Below are 12,457 nucleotides of genomic sequence, written 5' to 3' on the forward strand. Positions count from 1 at the left end.
TCCTTCCTCTGAATTCTGAGGAATTCACCTAGTGAGGGTGAACCCATAACAATTGCTGTTGGCAGCTTGTATGACCTAGGAAAAAAAGGACTGAGAAACACTGCCTTACAGTCCTTCTGGGCCTCAACCTGTGAGGCGGGTCCTAGGTAACCTGGAGAACAAAGAAGATGGAACTGGACAGAGAAGGCTCTGGCATCGTGGATGGAAAGACATCCTGCTATCCTCAAAGTGGAGGACACATATTCTGTATGTCCAGTTTTCTCTTTTCCTACAATGGAAATTGTTGTTGGTGCCTCGTAAGCCAGCCCACTCAACTCTGTGTCCACCTCCACCCCAAGAAGTGCCTTCTGCCAGGAGGACCACATCCCGAGACACACCTGGTCTGGGCCACATCTACATGGTGCAGCTTCTCTGACTCAAAATACCCTTCTCCAGTCATCTGGGCTTCGCTTTTCAAGAGTCAGCTTATTGCTCACACCCCCTCCAGGGCACCTCCATCCCTGGGGCACACACTGCCTAGTCTTTCTCTTTTGCATCTACAACCAACCCTGTGAGGCTTAGCTTTTAGTTATTCTCTAACTACTTTATCTACTTAGCATGTCCCATGTACATCGCCACTCCAGAAGAAATTTGTTAGAATGAAAAATTAGCTTTTATCGAAATCAAGGAACTTTATTATTTTAGACTCCCAATATACTTTGTCTTAATAAAATACTAAAACCAACTAGCTGATATTAAGTGAGCAACTGTATTAAAAACACATGACTAGCTAGAATAATTATGAAACATACTATTATCCTGTTTCCTGATCCATGTCTTGAGAATGAAGAATTATACCTGAACAATTACAGTAGAAGAGATATAAAACTCTAAATATTAAAATTATCCAGCATTTTTCCCCTGCATTTGTACATACATAATAGGTCATTAAACAATGTTGTTTAATTATAACATTGAGAAGAAAATATCAATTCCCAAGCATAGTCACTAGTGATTTGTATTGTCTTAAGTGCATTTTCTCCAGGGATATAGGGTTTCTTTCCATATCCCAAAGATGTGCATGTGTGGGTCACTATTGTGTCCACACTAATTCAGTCTGATATGCAAGCGTGTGTATGCTAGCTAGAGGGAATTTTACTCAGGGTTGATTTCTGCCTGTACCCAGAGCTGCACAGACTTACCCACATAGACTTAGTCCAGCCAAGACCCTGAACTGGAATAAGTTGGTTGGAAAATAAAAGAATAAATTCAAGCAAGTAATAATATTCTAAGTGTTATGGATCTTTATTTATTAGATTGGTGATGTTCCTGTGAGCAGATATGCAATAGAATTAGACATTTACATCAATTTGTCTTACTGGTCTTTCTATTGATTGTTTTGCTTAAGTTGCAATTTCCAAGAATCTGTTGATGATGATATTTGAGGACTTACTGTGCATTATTTCATGGGCTTTTAAATGCTGGTGCTATCTATTTTACAAAGGTGTCTTACAATCTACTCCCAGCCCACTTCTGTTGCTCCCCAGAGTCACTTTCCTCTAACTCCCTCCTGTACTTTACAGAACACAAGACCTGAACAGGAGGTAAAAAACAGAACAGCAAAGGAGGGAGCATTCCTCCTCTCACTGCTCCCCAACCCCTCAGGGCCTGTGAAGGCTTAGGGGAAGCTGAGCCAACTTCTAAGGGTTGAGGGGGGAGAAACAGTCAGTTTGAGATTTCACCTCATGTGATTACTCAGGAAAAAAAACTATTTTCATATTTCATCTTTTAGTCTTTGAAGAGATATCTAGTGTTGAGTGTGGTATCACAACAACTGAAACGAACTAACAGATCACACATAGTTTTTATATTTTACATATTTAAACTTAAAATTGTCTTTACAAAGGATATAAAATGTGGCTAATATAATGCTGAATTCTTTTGAAAAGGAAATGAATGCTACATATAATAAATTTTAAATAGTTAAATGTGATTTTCTTCTTTCTAAAATGCTGTTACACTCTTTTTCTCTTTCCCCATTCTCTCAACCTTTAAGGTCAACAATGTGGATCATGACTCATTAAGATGTTTCCTTTACATACTTTAGCAAAGAATTAGATTTTCATACCAGAAACAGTTTTAAGCTACTTACCAGCTCAGTGTTCTAAACCAGGGTAGGTCATAAGAACGATATACTCTATAACCAATAGTGATAATTTCATGGAAGCATTTCACTTGGATGCCTAGAACCTGAAACCAAGAGAAAACATTAACATGCATTTCTCAATGATTGCATCTGTGTTTATTTAATAAAGTAACACTGTCATATGTATTCAAAACTATTTAGTCTGTCCATTTCTAATTATCTAAATGTCAATAGCAAAATTCAATGGTCAATATCTAGAAAATCAAAGGACAAGTAAAGTAATATTTTATTCAAAAAGTTTGGATAGGGCCTCCCTGGTGGCACAGGGATTAAAGTCTCAGTGCTATCAAGCTATTGCCAGGCACAATGACACGAGTTCAATCCCGGGCCATGGAAGAGACGTGCATGGCTCAGCAGACCTCTCCTGTCTTACCTGCTGCTCCCCTCAGCAGTATATTTTAGTAGATCTGCCTGTTCTGCTTCCTGCTCTGTTTCTTGTAAATCCTCTCACTTCCCACACCCCTGAACTAGACCCCAGTTCATGTATGCAAAAATAAAAACAGAACAAAATGTTTGGGCTTTGGGGGTTCTTCTCTTGGGTTCTTTCAACTACAGTATTGTAGTGGAAAGTTTGAGATATACAATATAGTTGATGATAGCTAACTAGATTTTACCTCTTGTTACTTCTTTATTTCTTGAGATTTTTATCTATTTTGTTTCTTGAGATACCCTAGGAAAAGGGTCATATGTGAAAATATGCTTGTATTTATTTGTTTTTAATTATATGTTTCTGGTACACTTAAAAGGGATAAAGAAACTATGGGACAAATGGCTGCGATTTGTCATCTTTATCCAGTGATCCATAAGTTTGGGCATAATCTTCATTTTGTTAGCAGTGGTCAACTCTCCCATAGCAAGCAACATTCATCCCTGATCACCTCAAATAATGCTACCTTGGAAAATAAAAAGCAGCCTTCTCCAAATTCCCTCACTTTGACTAGTCAATTGAGAGAACGCAGTATCTTTTGCACAATGTCCTGCACATGCCTAAGGAAATGTGTTTGCATTTATGAATTTCTTTCTGATGGTTTTCATTTAGTGATCCTCAAGCTGCTCTATCCACCAATCTGAATAAAGTTAATTACTTAAGATGTAACATTACTACTAGAGCTTACTTTATGTCAATTCCAAGACTCAAAGAGCAAATGGCAAGCTGAACACATATTTCCATGAATTTAGAGATTAAAATCTTTGCAAGCATAGGCTAATTTTCTCAATCTCGAGAGAGTATATTCAAAGGCTCATTTTTGTACAGCCCTAAAGCTATGAAAGCATTCTATATTTTTAAAGAGTTAAACACACAAGAAAGTAAAGATTATATGACAGAGACATATGTGGTTTCTTCATGCTTCAATTATTACCATCTGGTCCTTTACAGCAAAAGCTTTCAACCTCTATGAAGAAACTAGGTTGGAGTTTCTTTTTAAGATTTCCACAAATTAGCTTCCCCAAAACTGTTTTCCCAAACAGTTATCACAAAGAAATTGATGCTCCACTTCATGGATACCAGTAGTAATGCATAATGATAAAACTGTTGGCCTAATTCATGTGCTAAGTGCCGGCTCTGTGCTGGCAACCGAAGATTCAAAGAAACGGCACAGGGTATCTGTTCCAGGAGAGTCTAGTTGGTCAGGGCGCCACACACCTCTGCACTACCATAGAAGGAGCCAGCAGGATGAAAGCACAGGCAGACAACTTGTGGCAGGAGGTGGGGCATGGAGGGTAATCGATGTAGGAGTGTTTGTGGCACCACAAGTCGTTCAGTTTCTAAAACACAAAGGTGTGGGTGAGAAATGGAGAGAAAAAAAGCATTGTCATCGAATCACAGGAAATAAGTCGAGGGCGTGCATACGAGTTAAGCTCATCATGAAGGGACATGACCAAAGGTTGAATGTTTGGGGAGGAGGACCATGGGAAGAACTGTCCTGGCAACAAGTGGAGGTACAGGGAGGCAGGTGCGGCACCACCATCCAGGGGCATCTGGATGAAGCATCTCTCCAGAAGAGCAACGGACGGGGGAGTGCAAGATCTGAGAGACACTGCAGTAGAACTGACTGGAGTTACTGGACACATAAGAGAAAGTGTGTGCCACAGAGTAACGCCAGAGAAGGCTCAGGAAAAAGACATGTTTATGAAGGACGGCTTGGAATGGAATAGAAGTTGAAGATGGATATGTTGTTTTGAGCTGTTGGAACCTAGGGGTTAGCCAAACTAAAGAGCTGATTTTTACTTTGGGAATTACCTCAAGAGAATAATCCTGCATATGAAAAAGCATTTACTTTCTAATCTATGCTATTTCCAATGAAAAAAAAAACAGAAAATGATCTGAATATAACTTATGACCAACTCCATTCCACTGAATAGATGAATGTTTAAAGCTTGGTTGTAAAGATCACGGAGCAACACAAAACACTGATATGATAATGAGTTTAAAGTGTAGGATGTAAAATTTTAGTCATATTATGATTACAATTATGTTCTTTAAAATAAAGTAAAGAGAAAGAAATTGGATTTTGGTGGCTGATGACACAACTGGATTGATTTTGTAAAAATTATCTACTTTCCAAAGTAATCTTAGTACATTTTATAAACCTCACAATGAGAAAAAGTTAAACACAGTATTCAAAAATCAATTATACAATGTTATGCAATGTGAACTAAAACTTAACATGAATTTCTTCCAAGAAGATGGGGGGGGAGGTGTTCTTACAGTTATCTTTTAAATGTTCCTATCTACCTTCTTTATTAATTCAAATACCGACTGCTTCACTAATTTGCATACTTCTCGCTGAGGGGCCATGCTAGCCCTCTCGGTGCTGTTCCAGTTTTAGTGTATGTGCTGCTGAAGCCAGCCCCACATTTGCCTTTAAATCAAAACATGTGTTAGTGACTCCACGACTTAGAAGTGTGACTCCAAGCTGTGAATACAACAATTAAAGTACTATAAATAGAAGGCTGGTGTGGGGGTTGGGGAGCCTGGAACATGAATATGAGCTCCAATTTAAAAATTATAGCTATCATTTCCTAGAAGGAGGTTTTTTTTTTTTAAAGATTGATTTATTTATTTATACAGAACTTGGGTACAGGCCAGAGGTGCAGAGGGTGAGAGCAGGCAGATCGACGAAGTACACTGCTGAGGGGAGCAGCGGGTGGGTCAGGAGAGGTCTGCTGCACCATGTGGATCTCCACCGGGGCAGGCGGGGATCGAACTCATGCAGAAGTGGCTTAAGCTTCTTTGTACTGTGCTTTAACCCGCTGCGCCACCAGGAAGGGCCTGGAAGGAGGTTTTTAATAAAACCCTCTGGAGTTAGCTATTTGTGAGTGTTGATATCATAATGCAATCTTGGTAGTAATGTGTACTTCTCAAGCTATAAATGACTGAGTTAGGGATATAAACAAAATGAGAGTTGTTTGTGTATGTGTGTGTGCAGAAGCACTGAGGCATAGACCAGAGTTATGGGGGACAAGAGGATTCACCAGAGACAGAGTAGGAGCAGACAGGCAGATCTACTGAAATACACTGCAGAAGGGAGCAGCGAGCATGACAGGAGTGGTCTGTTGCACCATATGTGAGTCAGCTCCCTGGCTGTGGATCAAACTCAAGCCATAGCAGTGATAGCACCAACACTTAGCCCCTGATTCACCAGGGAAGCCCCATACTGAGACTTTAAAGCACCCAAACTACTATCATTTCAGTAGCAACATTGTGCTGTTCTTTATTCATGTCCCCTAGACCTAAGTCATATAAATGTAACAGACACACATATGCATATGGACACATGTGTATGTGCATATGCAGTAAACTAAAAGCAGTAACAGTTTAAATCTATTTAACTAGATCTTTAATATTTTTACTTTATTCTCTACTAAACTCACCAATCTAAGCACAAAGCTAACATAAAATGATATTTTTCTTTTATAGTAAAAAAAATGAGAAAAAAAGTCTCAAGTACCTTACGTGCATTTGTGATTTGCATTTTTAAAAAATCAGAAAGCAAATAGGCAAGAATGCCTTTACAAGTGTTCAGAACTTTGTCAAGCTGGAGTGTTCAAAAAAAAGCCTTTCTTCATCAATTCTGGAACTAGTTACCATCCTAAGTAGTTTGGTTTGGAAGACAATGTAACTGATTCACAGCAGAGTCTACCAAACCAGTTTGAGTGAGTATACCTAAGATACTGCTGCTTTTCAATGCCTTCAATGAAAGTTATCTTCTAAAGAATAATAATTCGGGGGATCATCAATATTTCCAAGCTTTACAAATAAATCCCAAACTTTTTCACATAGTATTTTAAAGCTCATCCAGAATGTGATCTTTAGTTTCTAAAGTCCTATGATCCAGGAGCATCCAGGACATCACTTGCCTTTTCCTGACACATCTTAGCCATTTTGACCTTTGCTCACAGAGCTCAGGCTATGCTGAGAGATTCTCAAGGTCAGTTCAAAGATCCTGTCATCAGCAAAGCCTTCCTGAGCAGCCTGCAGCAGGCGACCCTTCTGCCTCAGGCTGCTCACTCATCCCACTGCACTGGGAAGCACTCTGCACACAGTCATCTTAAATGTCCACATGACAGGAGGCCGAGGACCCACAGGCCCACAAGGCCCACAAGAGTCTCAGAATGACAACACTGCCAGCTGGGCTGCTTCGCTCCAGCCCCGCTTGGCAGCACTCACACCGGCACACCTGGCTTTCAGAACAGCAGTTCTGCCTCACCTGAAGTCAGTCTAATCCCTTAGCCATTTTCCCTTTGTATGACAACACTCTTTACGATGTTGGCAAATTAACAGAACAAAGGTCATAATTTCTAATTCATTTTCATTATCTTGATATCCCCCAAGGATGTACAAAATTAATGAGGATGGAAAGTGAAAATACTTTGGGGGCTTATCAGAGCTGCTTTCAGTGTTATTTGCTAAGCGTTTTTAAGTGTTATTTTCTTTTCAATTGTGTCTAATTTCATTCCAAATCTTATTTTTCTATAAAATCAAATGAAAACTGTATCACAGAGTCCATAAGCTTATCCCTGTGACTAAGACTGAGCATGAAGGTGGAAGGGGAGACAGATGAGCTAGGCAAACAGACTTCTAAGTGGGCAGGAGTGGCCAGATAACGGAGGGATGAGTACAGAAGGCACCACATTGCCTGAGATGGGTTAAAGAAAAACAGCAATAACAAAGAGGGATGCTACTATCTGTATGCCTGCGAGCAGAGCACTGCTCAGCCCCTAGTGTTGATGACTGCTGAACAAGTGCACTTCACTTCACATTCCCACCACCTGGATTTTAAATGTTTTGCTCCTGTAGATAGCAGGATTTTATCCTCAGATATCCTCTGCTGTGACACTCCGTTCCCCCAGCATCTCACTTCAACTGGCTGACTCCAACACAGCCTTCAGGCCCAGAGTATATTCTGGACACCGGATCCCTGGAGCCTCCTGACTCCCATTTGGTCCCACAGTCTCCACTGCTTTCAAATGCTACTGCAGTTTGTCATTATATACTAATAGAGGCCCTCAGGTATAGACAGTAAGCTTCAAGAGGGTAGAGACAGGTGTGATTTCTCAGCACCAGTGTATCACTTCCCTGAACTGGCGTGTTGAAGCTAACTGAAAGCACTTGCTGGATAAATTAACTAGAAGCATAAAAGACTTGTCTGGCTTCATGATGTAGGCTTCCCATAAACAACAAAATCCCCTACTATGACAATGGTTTCTACATGCTTCTCTCTTGTCATCCCTAAAACACCTTCTACACATACAACTCAAAAACCTGCAAAGGAACTACATTCTGTCGTCACCTCCATGCCTTCTCCATTCCAGTCCCTTCTTCAGGACTCAGTTTTGCCTTTATGGCAGTGTTCCTTTATGTCAAGCTCAGACTGGGCTATGTGCTTTTTTATTGAGCTCTCTCAACAAGGGATTTATCACATTATTACCAATTACTTATTATGGTTATTTATATGTCTCTGCCATTAGATGGAGTTCCTTAAAGTTAGGGATCTAGCTATATTATATATGTTGAAGTGTGTGTGTGTGTGTTTCTGTCACGTAAAATGTTTGGCAAAATGTCTGACAAAAGATAAACACCTATTGTGTGTATTTGGTCTCTGTTGATTGAATACATTAAATGGCCATTCTGCAAGTGGAAAGGATTAATAATCAAGAAGATGCTTAAAAGAACTAAATTTGCTGTTACCAAGCTTCAAATTACCTTCTTTTTTACAACATGCTCAAATTACTTGAATCATATCAGTACTGAAAAATAAAGGAAGCGATGTTTATATAAGTGTAAAGCACTTACAAGAAGCATCAGCATAAATGATCCCATATAGATGATCAGGAAAAACAAGGAAATCATAGTTAAAGTAAGAATTCCACGAATCCACCAGTTTTTCCACCTACAAAGAAAATGTTTGTACAGTTAGCATTTAATGTGTTCATAGTTTTTTGTGGTTTCAGTATTGAGTTGACCTACTTACAAAACTGTTCTAACCATACACTAGGAATCTAAATTTTACTTTATGTAATAATCCCAACACCAAAAAAAAAAAAAATCACCAACAACCAAACAAGCAACATTCATTCACTACTGAGAGCTAAAATTCAGTCTAAAAAGTATGTTAAAGAAATAAAGGTAACTTCTGTTCAGTGCGAATAGGGTGAGACATAGGCAAGGTGGTCATGGTGGGTCTGAGCAGATCCCACCAGTGCTCACCAGGAGGGAGAGGAAAAGTGCAAAAGTCCTAGAAAAATGATCAGTTCTGTAGGGTGGTATATAAAAATAGTAGTGACATTAATGTGATACAGAAAGCGAGCGTGGCCTTTCAATGAGGAAAAAGTAACGAAAGGATAATGCAGACCTGAAACTGGAGAGCCCTGGGACCTCAGTGAACAGGAGGCACTCGCGAAAGGGAGGCTGGAGGAGGCGGGGGTGTGCACTCCAGCACTCCCTCTATGGCTCAGGGTGCTGCCTGCTGTCCTTGATAGGGACAGGCACTGTGGAGCAGAGCTTCCCTGCTGGCATGCCTGGCTGTTGGGCTGAGGACTCCTCTCCTGCAATCTCCCAGGAGCCTTGCACTGCACCCTCTCACAGAATACCTCATAAATGTTCTCACTCCTCATGAGGCAATGTCATGAAAAATGTTGGCAACCACCTTGAAAGCCCAAATGACTCTTATAATTACCTACACATGGATGATGGCTTCTGAATCTAAAACTGCTGCCCCTAGTTTTATTCATTCTATACCATACTCACAGTAAAATTCTTTAAGAATTCTGATTTCCATTAACTTAAATAATAGCATTTACATTATAAGAGATTTTAATTTGATATAACATACAGTAACATAGGCACTGTATTCTGAACACAGATCTCATTCTTTCCTATAAAAATACTAGTTGACTTCATCCACTTATCAAAAGTGCTTGTATATGCTGCTTTCAACCACTCCTGGTTTGTTGTATATACTAACAAATTACTTGCTCTCAAATATCCCTTTTATCAAGTCATTCCTGCATTCAAAGCTAAATGCCAACAATATTAAGTCAACGATTCTGAGGTTATTCATGAAGCAGTCAATTTTTGCTTTCCCTCTACGGTTTAAACAACTATGTAGACTCATAACTTTCTCACAAGTCTGTACACTTTGGGTTGAACTGAAATGGGTATAGTGTGAAAAATTCTATAGCTTAAAAGGTTCCATTTATTTTTATTTTTAAAGAAATGTTAATCTTAATCATTATTTGTAATGTGGAAGTATAGGACCCACACACCCGACCACAACCACCACTTTCTGGTGATGTTACTCACCATAGCTCTCCCACCACCAAAGCACCCACCACTATAGTCCATTGTGCTCCCCCATTTTGTGCTCACCCCTCCTTTTCCTCTCCCATCGGAATGCCTCAGTTCTACAGTCAGCTTTCTAGGACTTGTTTTTGAGGTTGGCTTTATGTGGTCCTTTGTCTGGTTTCTCTACATTTACATATGGCAGTATAGCTCTAACTCTTTGCAGATGAATAAATAGATTAGGAAACTGAGTTAAGTCACAGAGCTAGTCAAAACGGGAATGAAGAAACATAACCTGATAATAATCCTGCTCTGTGAAACTCAGAAGCATATTTATTCCTGCTTTGGAACTTATCCTCAATTTCAAAATTATCAAGAACCTCTTCTAGAAGAGGACACTATATATGTCAGAAATGAGTGCCTAGGTGGGTGATGCCAACGTCAATGTCTATACCTGATCTTGGAGCCTGGCTTGAACTACAGAAAATGGCAGCTGCTGAGACCCTGAGGTTTTAAACAGGAAACCTACTGTCTTTGTATTATCTAATAATTCCAAGGTAATTGAAAATCTGAGCCCTCAAGGAACATATTCTAATTATCTTTATTAGATTTTGAATCAAATATCTTTATTAGATTAGATACTTTACTTATTGGTGTTTATAGAGAAGCTTCTTAAAAAGACAAGCTGGTCATATATTACATATGGTTCTTTTTTTTTTTTTTTTACGAAACCTAATTCATTCATAAACAGAGTATAATTTGTGGTTCAGGATATGGTTCTACTAGCTACGTGATACATTTCTGTGCTTAGTATATAACAGATATGTAACTGTACATATGTTGCAGGGTTGCTGTGAAAATTAAATTAGTGGGTACATGTAAAGTGCATGAACCAGTGCCTTGCATAGAATATACTCAATAAATATCAGTTACTATTACATCTTGCTAGTTCATATCAGAAGAAAAATTAATCATTAAGGGAAATCTCATGAATGACACACATTATCATTCTTATTTAATATCATTATTAAAGAACTTAGGGGTTTGAGATAGATCTTATGAGATTTTAAATTAAAAGTATAAGTGTGATCTAGGTCATGAAAGCAACCAGGAATAAGAACAGTTAGAGCAATAATCATGCTTGTAATAATGGACAGCAAGTTTGTTCTATGACTAAAAATAAGAAAACTTCTGTTTTAAAGTTATTGCCTAGAAATTAAAAAAACGAGATATCCCCTCCCCCCACTTTACATTTCCAAAGTAAGACTAAACCAGTGGTATTAAAATCAGTTTAGTAAGTCACAACCAGCATTCAATAATATAAAACAGTAACAAGTATCCCAAAGTAAAAGCAGGGGATAATACATAATTCCAAGAACTGGTTTGTTTGTTTTTTTGCCTAACCTTTTTTTGCAGTAGTTAAAATGTGATGTGATTTGGATGTGATGTAAAATATACATTATAGTAAAAAACTGGGATAAACAGCATTTCTATACCAGTATTTAAAATTTCATTTTTTAATCTGTATAAAATCTTACATTATTTTGCTTTTAAAAATTGTGTAGTTTAGATTCTTAAAGCATATTATTAAAGGCAATGTGACATTACTTAAAATTTGGCACAAATATAAAAGAGCAAATGGCTGTGGAGCTTTGATTAGTAATTTTAAATTCAGTTAAAATTAAAAGTTACCTATGTCTGTCTGGCAATTGAAAAAGAGGGAACAAAAGATATGAATCTTCTTAGATGTTCCAATAGCAATACTTCAAAAAATTAAAATTAATTACATATACCAGTATAACCTAATAGCTTATCTTGTGCACCCATTACATTTTCCTCATGTATTCATACCTTGAAGATAAACCAGATAAAGCTTTCTTGAGGATCTCAGGGGTTCTGTCTGAGGATGGTGGAATTTCTGGAATATCAGAATCTGTTCTGGAATCCAAATCTCCATATCTGTCATCAATATCTGTTTCCTAAAAGTAAAGAAAAAGGAAAATCATTGCCTAATGGGAGAGGCGAGCACATGGTTGCCAATACATTTATTTATTGCTGTGTGTCAATTGCTTAGTTACAGAACTTGAAACAGAAACAGACAAAAAAAAGTTAACTTACCTTGAATATCTAAGCACTGCTGCACTTCCTTGTTAGAAAAGTATGATCATCTTTGCTAAAATCTATCAATATAAAGGATGATTTTAAATAAAGGATTAAAGAGACACTTCCATACTATCTAAATCAGAAGTTTACAATATGAAGTTTTACTATTCAACTCCTGAACTAGAAGAATAAAGTATTAATTCTGTGCGAGCCTGATCAGCTGTGCAGTTCCTTTTCAAATCTGAATACAATCAAAGCATGAACAAGAGTAAAATAGCAAATGGGCATAACATTACATACATGTACATATACACATATAACCGTATATATTAATACATGTATATTGTATTAACATATAAATCTGCAATATATACACTACGCAT

General features: G+C 38.1%; 1 protein-coding gene across 1 annotated transcript in view; it reads right to left on the reverse strand.

Annotated features, from left to right (window-relative positions):
- Positions 1-12,457, reverse strand: part of CDS1 (CDP-diacylglycerol synthase (phosphatidate cytidylyltransferase) 1) — a 52,800-nt gene that overhangs the window by 23,422 nt on the left and 16,921 nt on the right. Inside the window, exons 2-4 of the mRNA XM_004681149.2 lie at positions 11,823-11,950; positions 8,484-8,580; positions 2,132-2,229 (exon numbers count right to left, since the gene is read on the reverse strand). Coding sequence (XP_004681206.1) covers positions 2,132-2,229; positions 8,484-8,580; positions 11,823-11,950 — 323 coding nt within the window. The remainder of the gene's footprint in view (positions 1-2,131; positions 2,230-8,483; positions 8,581-11,822; positions 11,951-12,457) is intronic.

This window comes from Condylura cristata, unplaced genomic scaffold, assembly GCF_000260355.1.
Source record: "Condylura cristata isolate star-nosed mole 26May11 unplaced genomic scaffold, ConCri1.0 scaffold00012, whole genome shotgun sequence".
NCBI classification, from domain to species: Eukaryota; Metazoa; Chordata; class Mammalia; order Eulipotyphla; family Talpidae; genus Condylura; species Condylura cristata.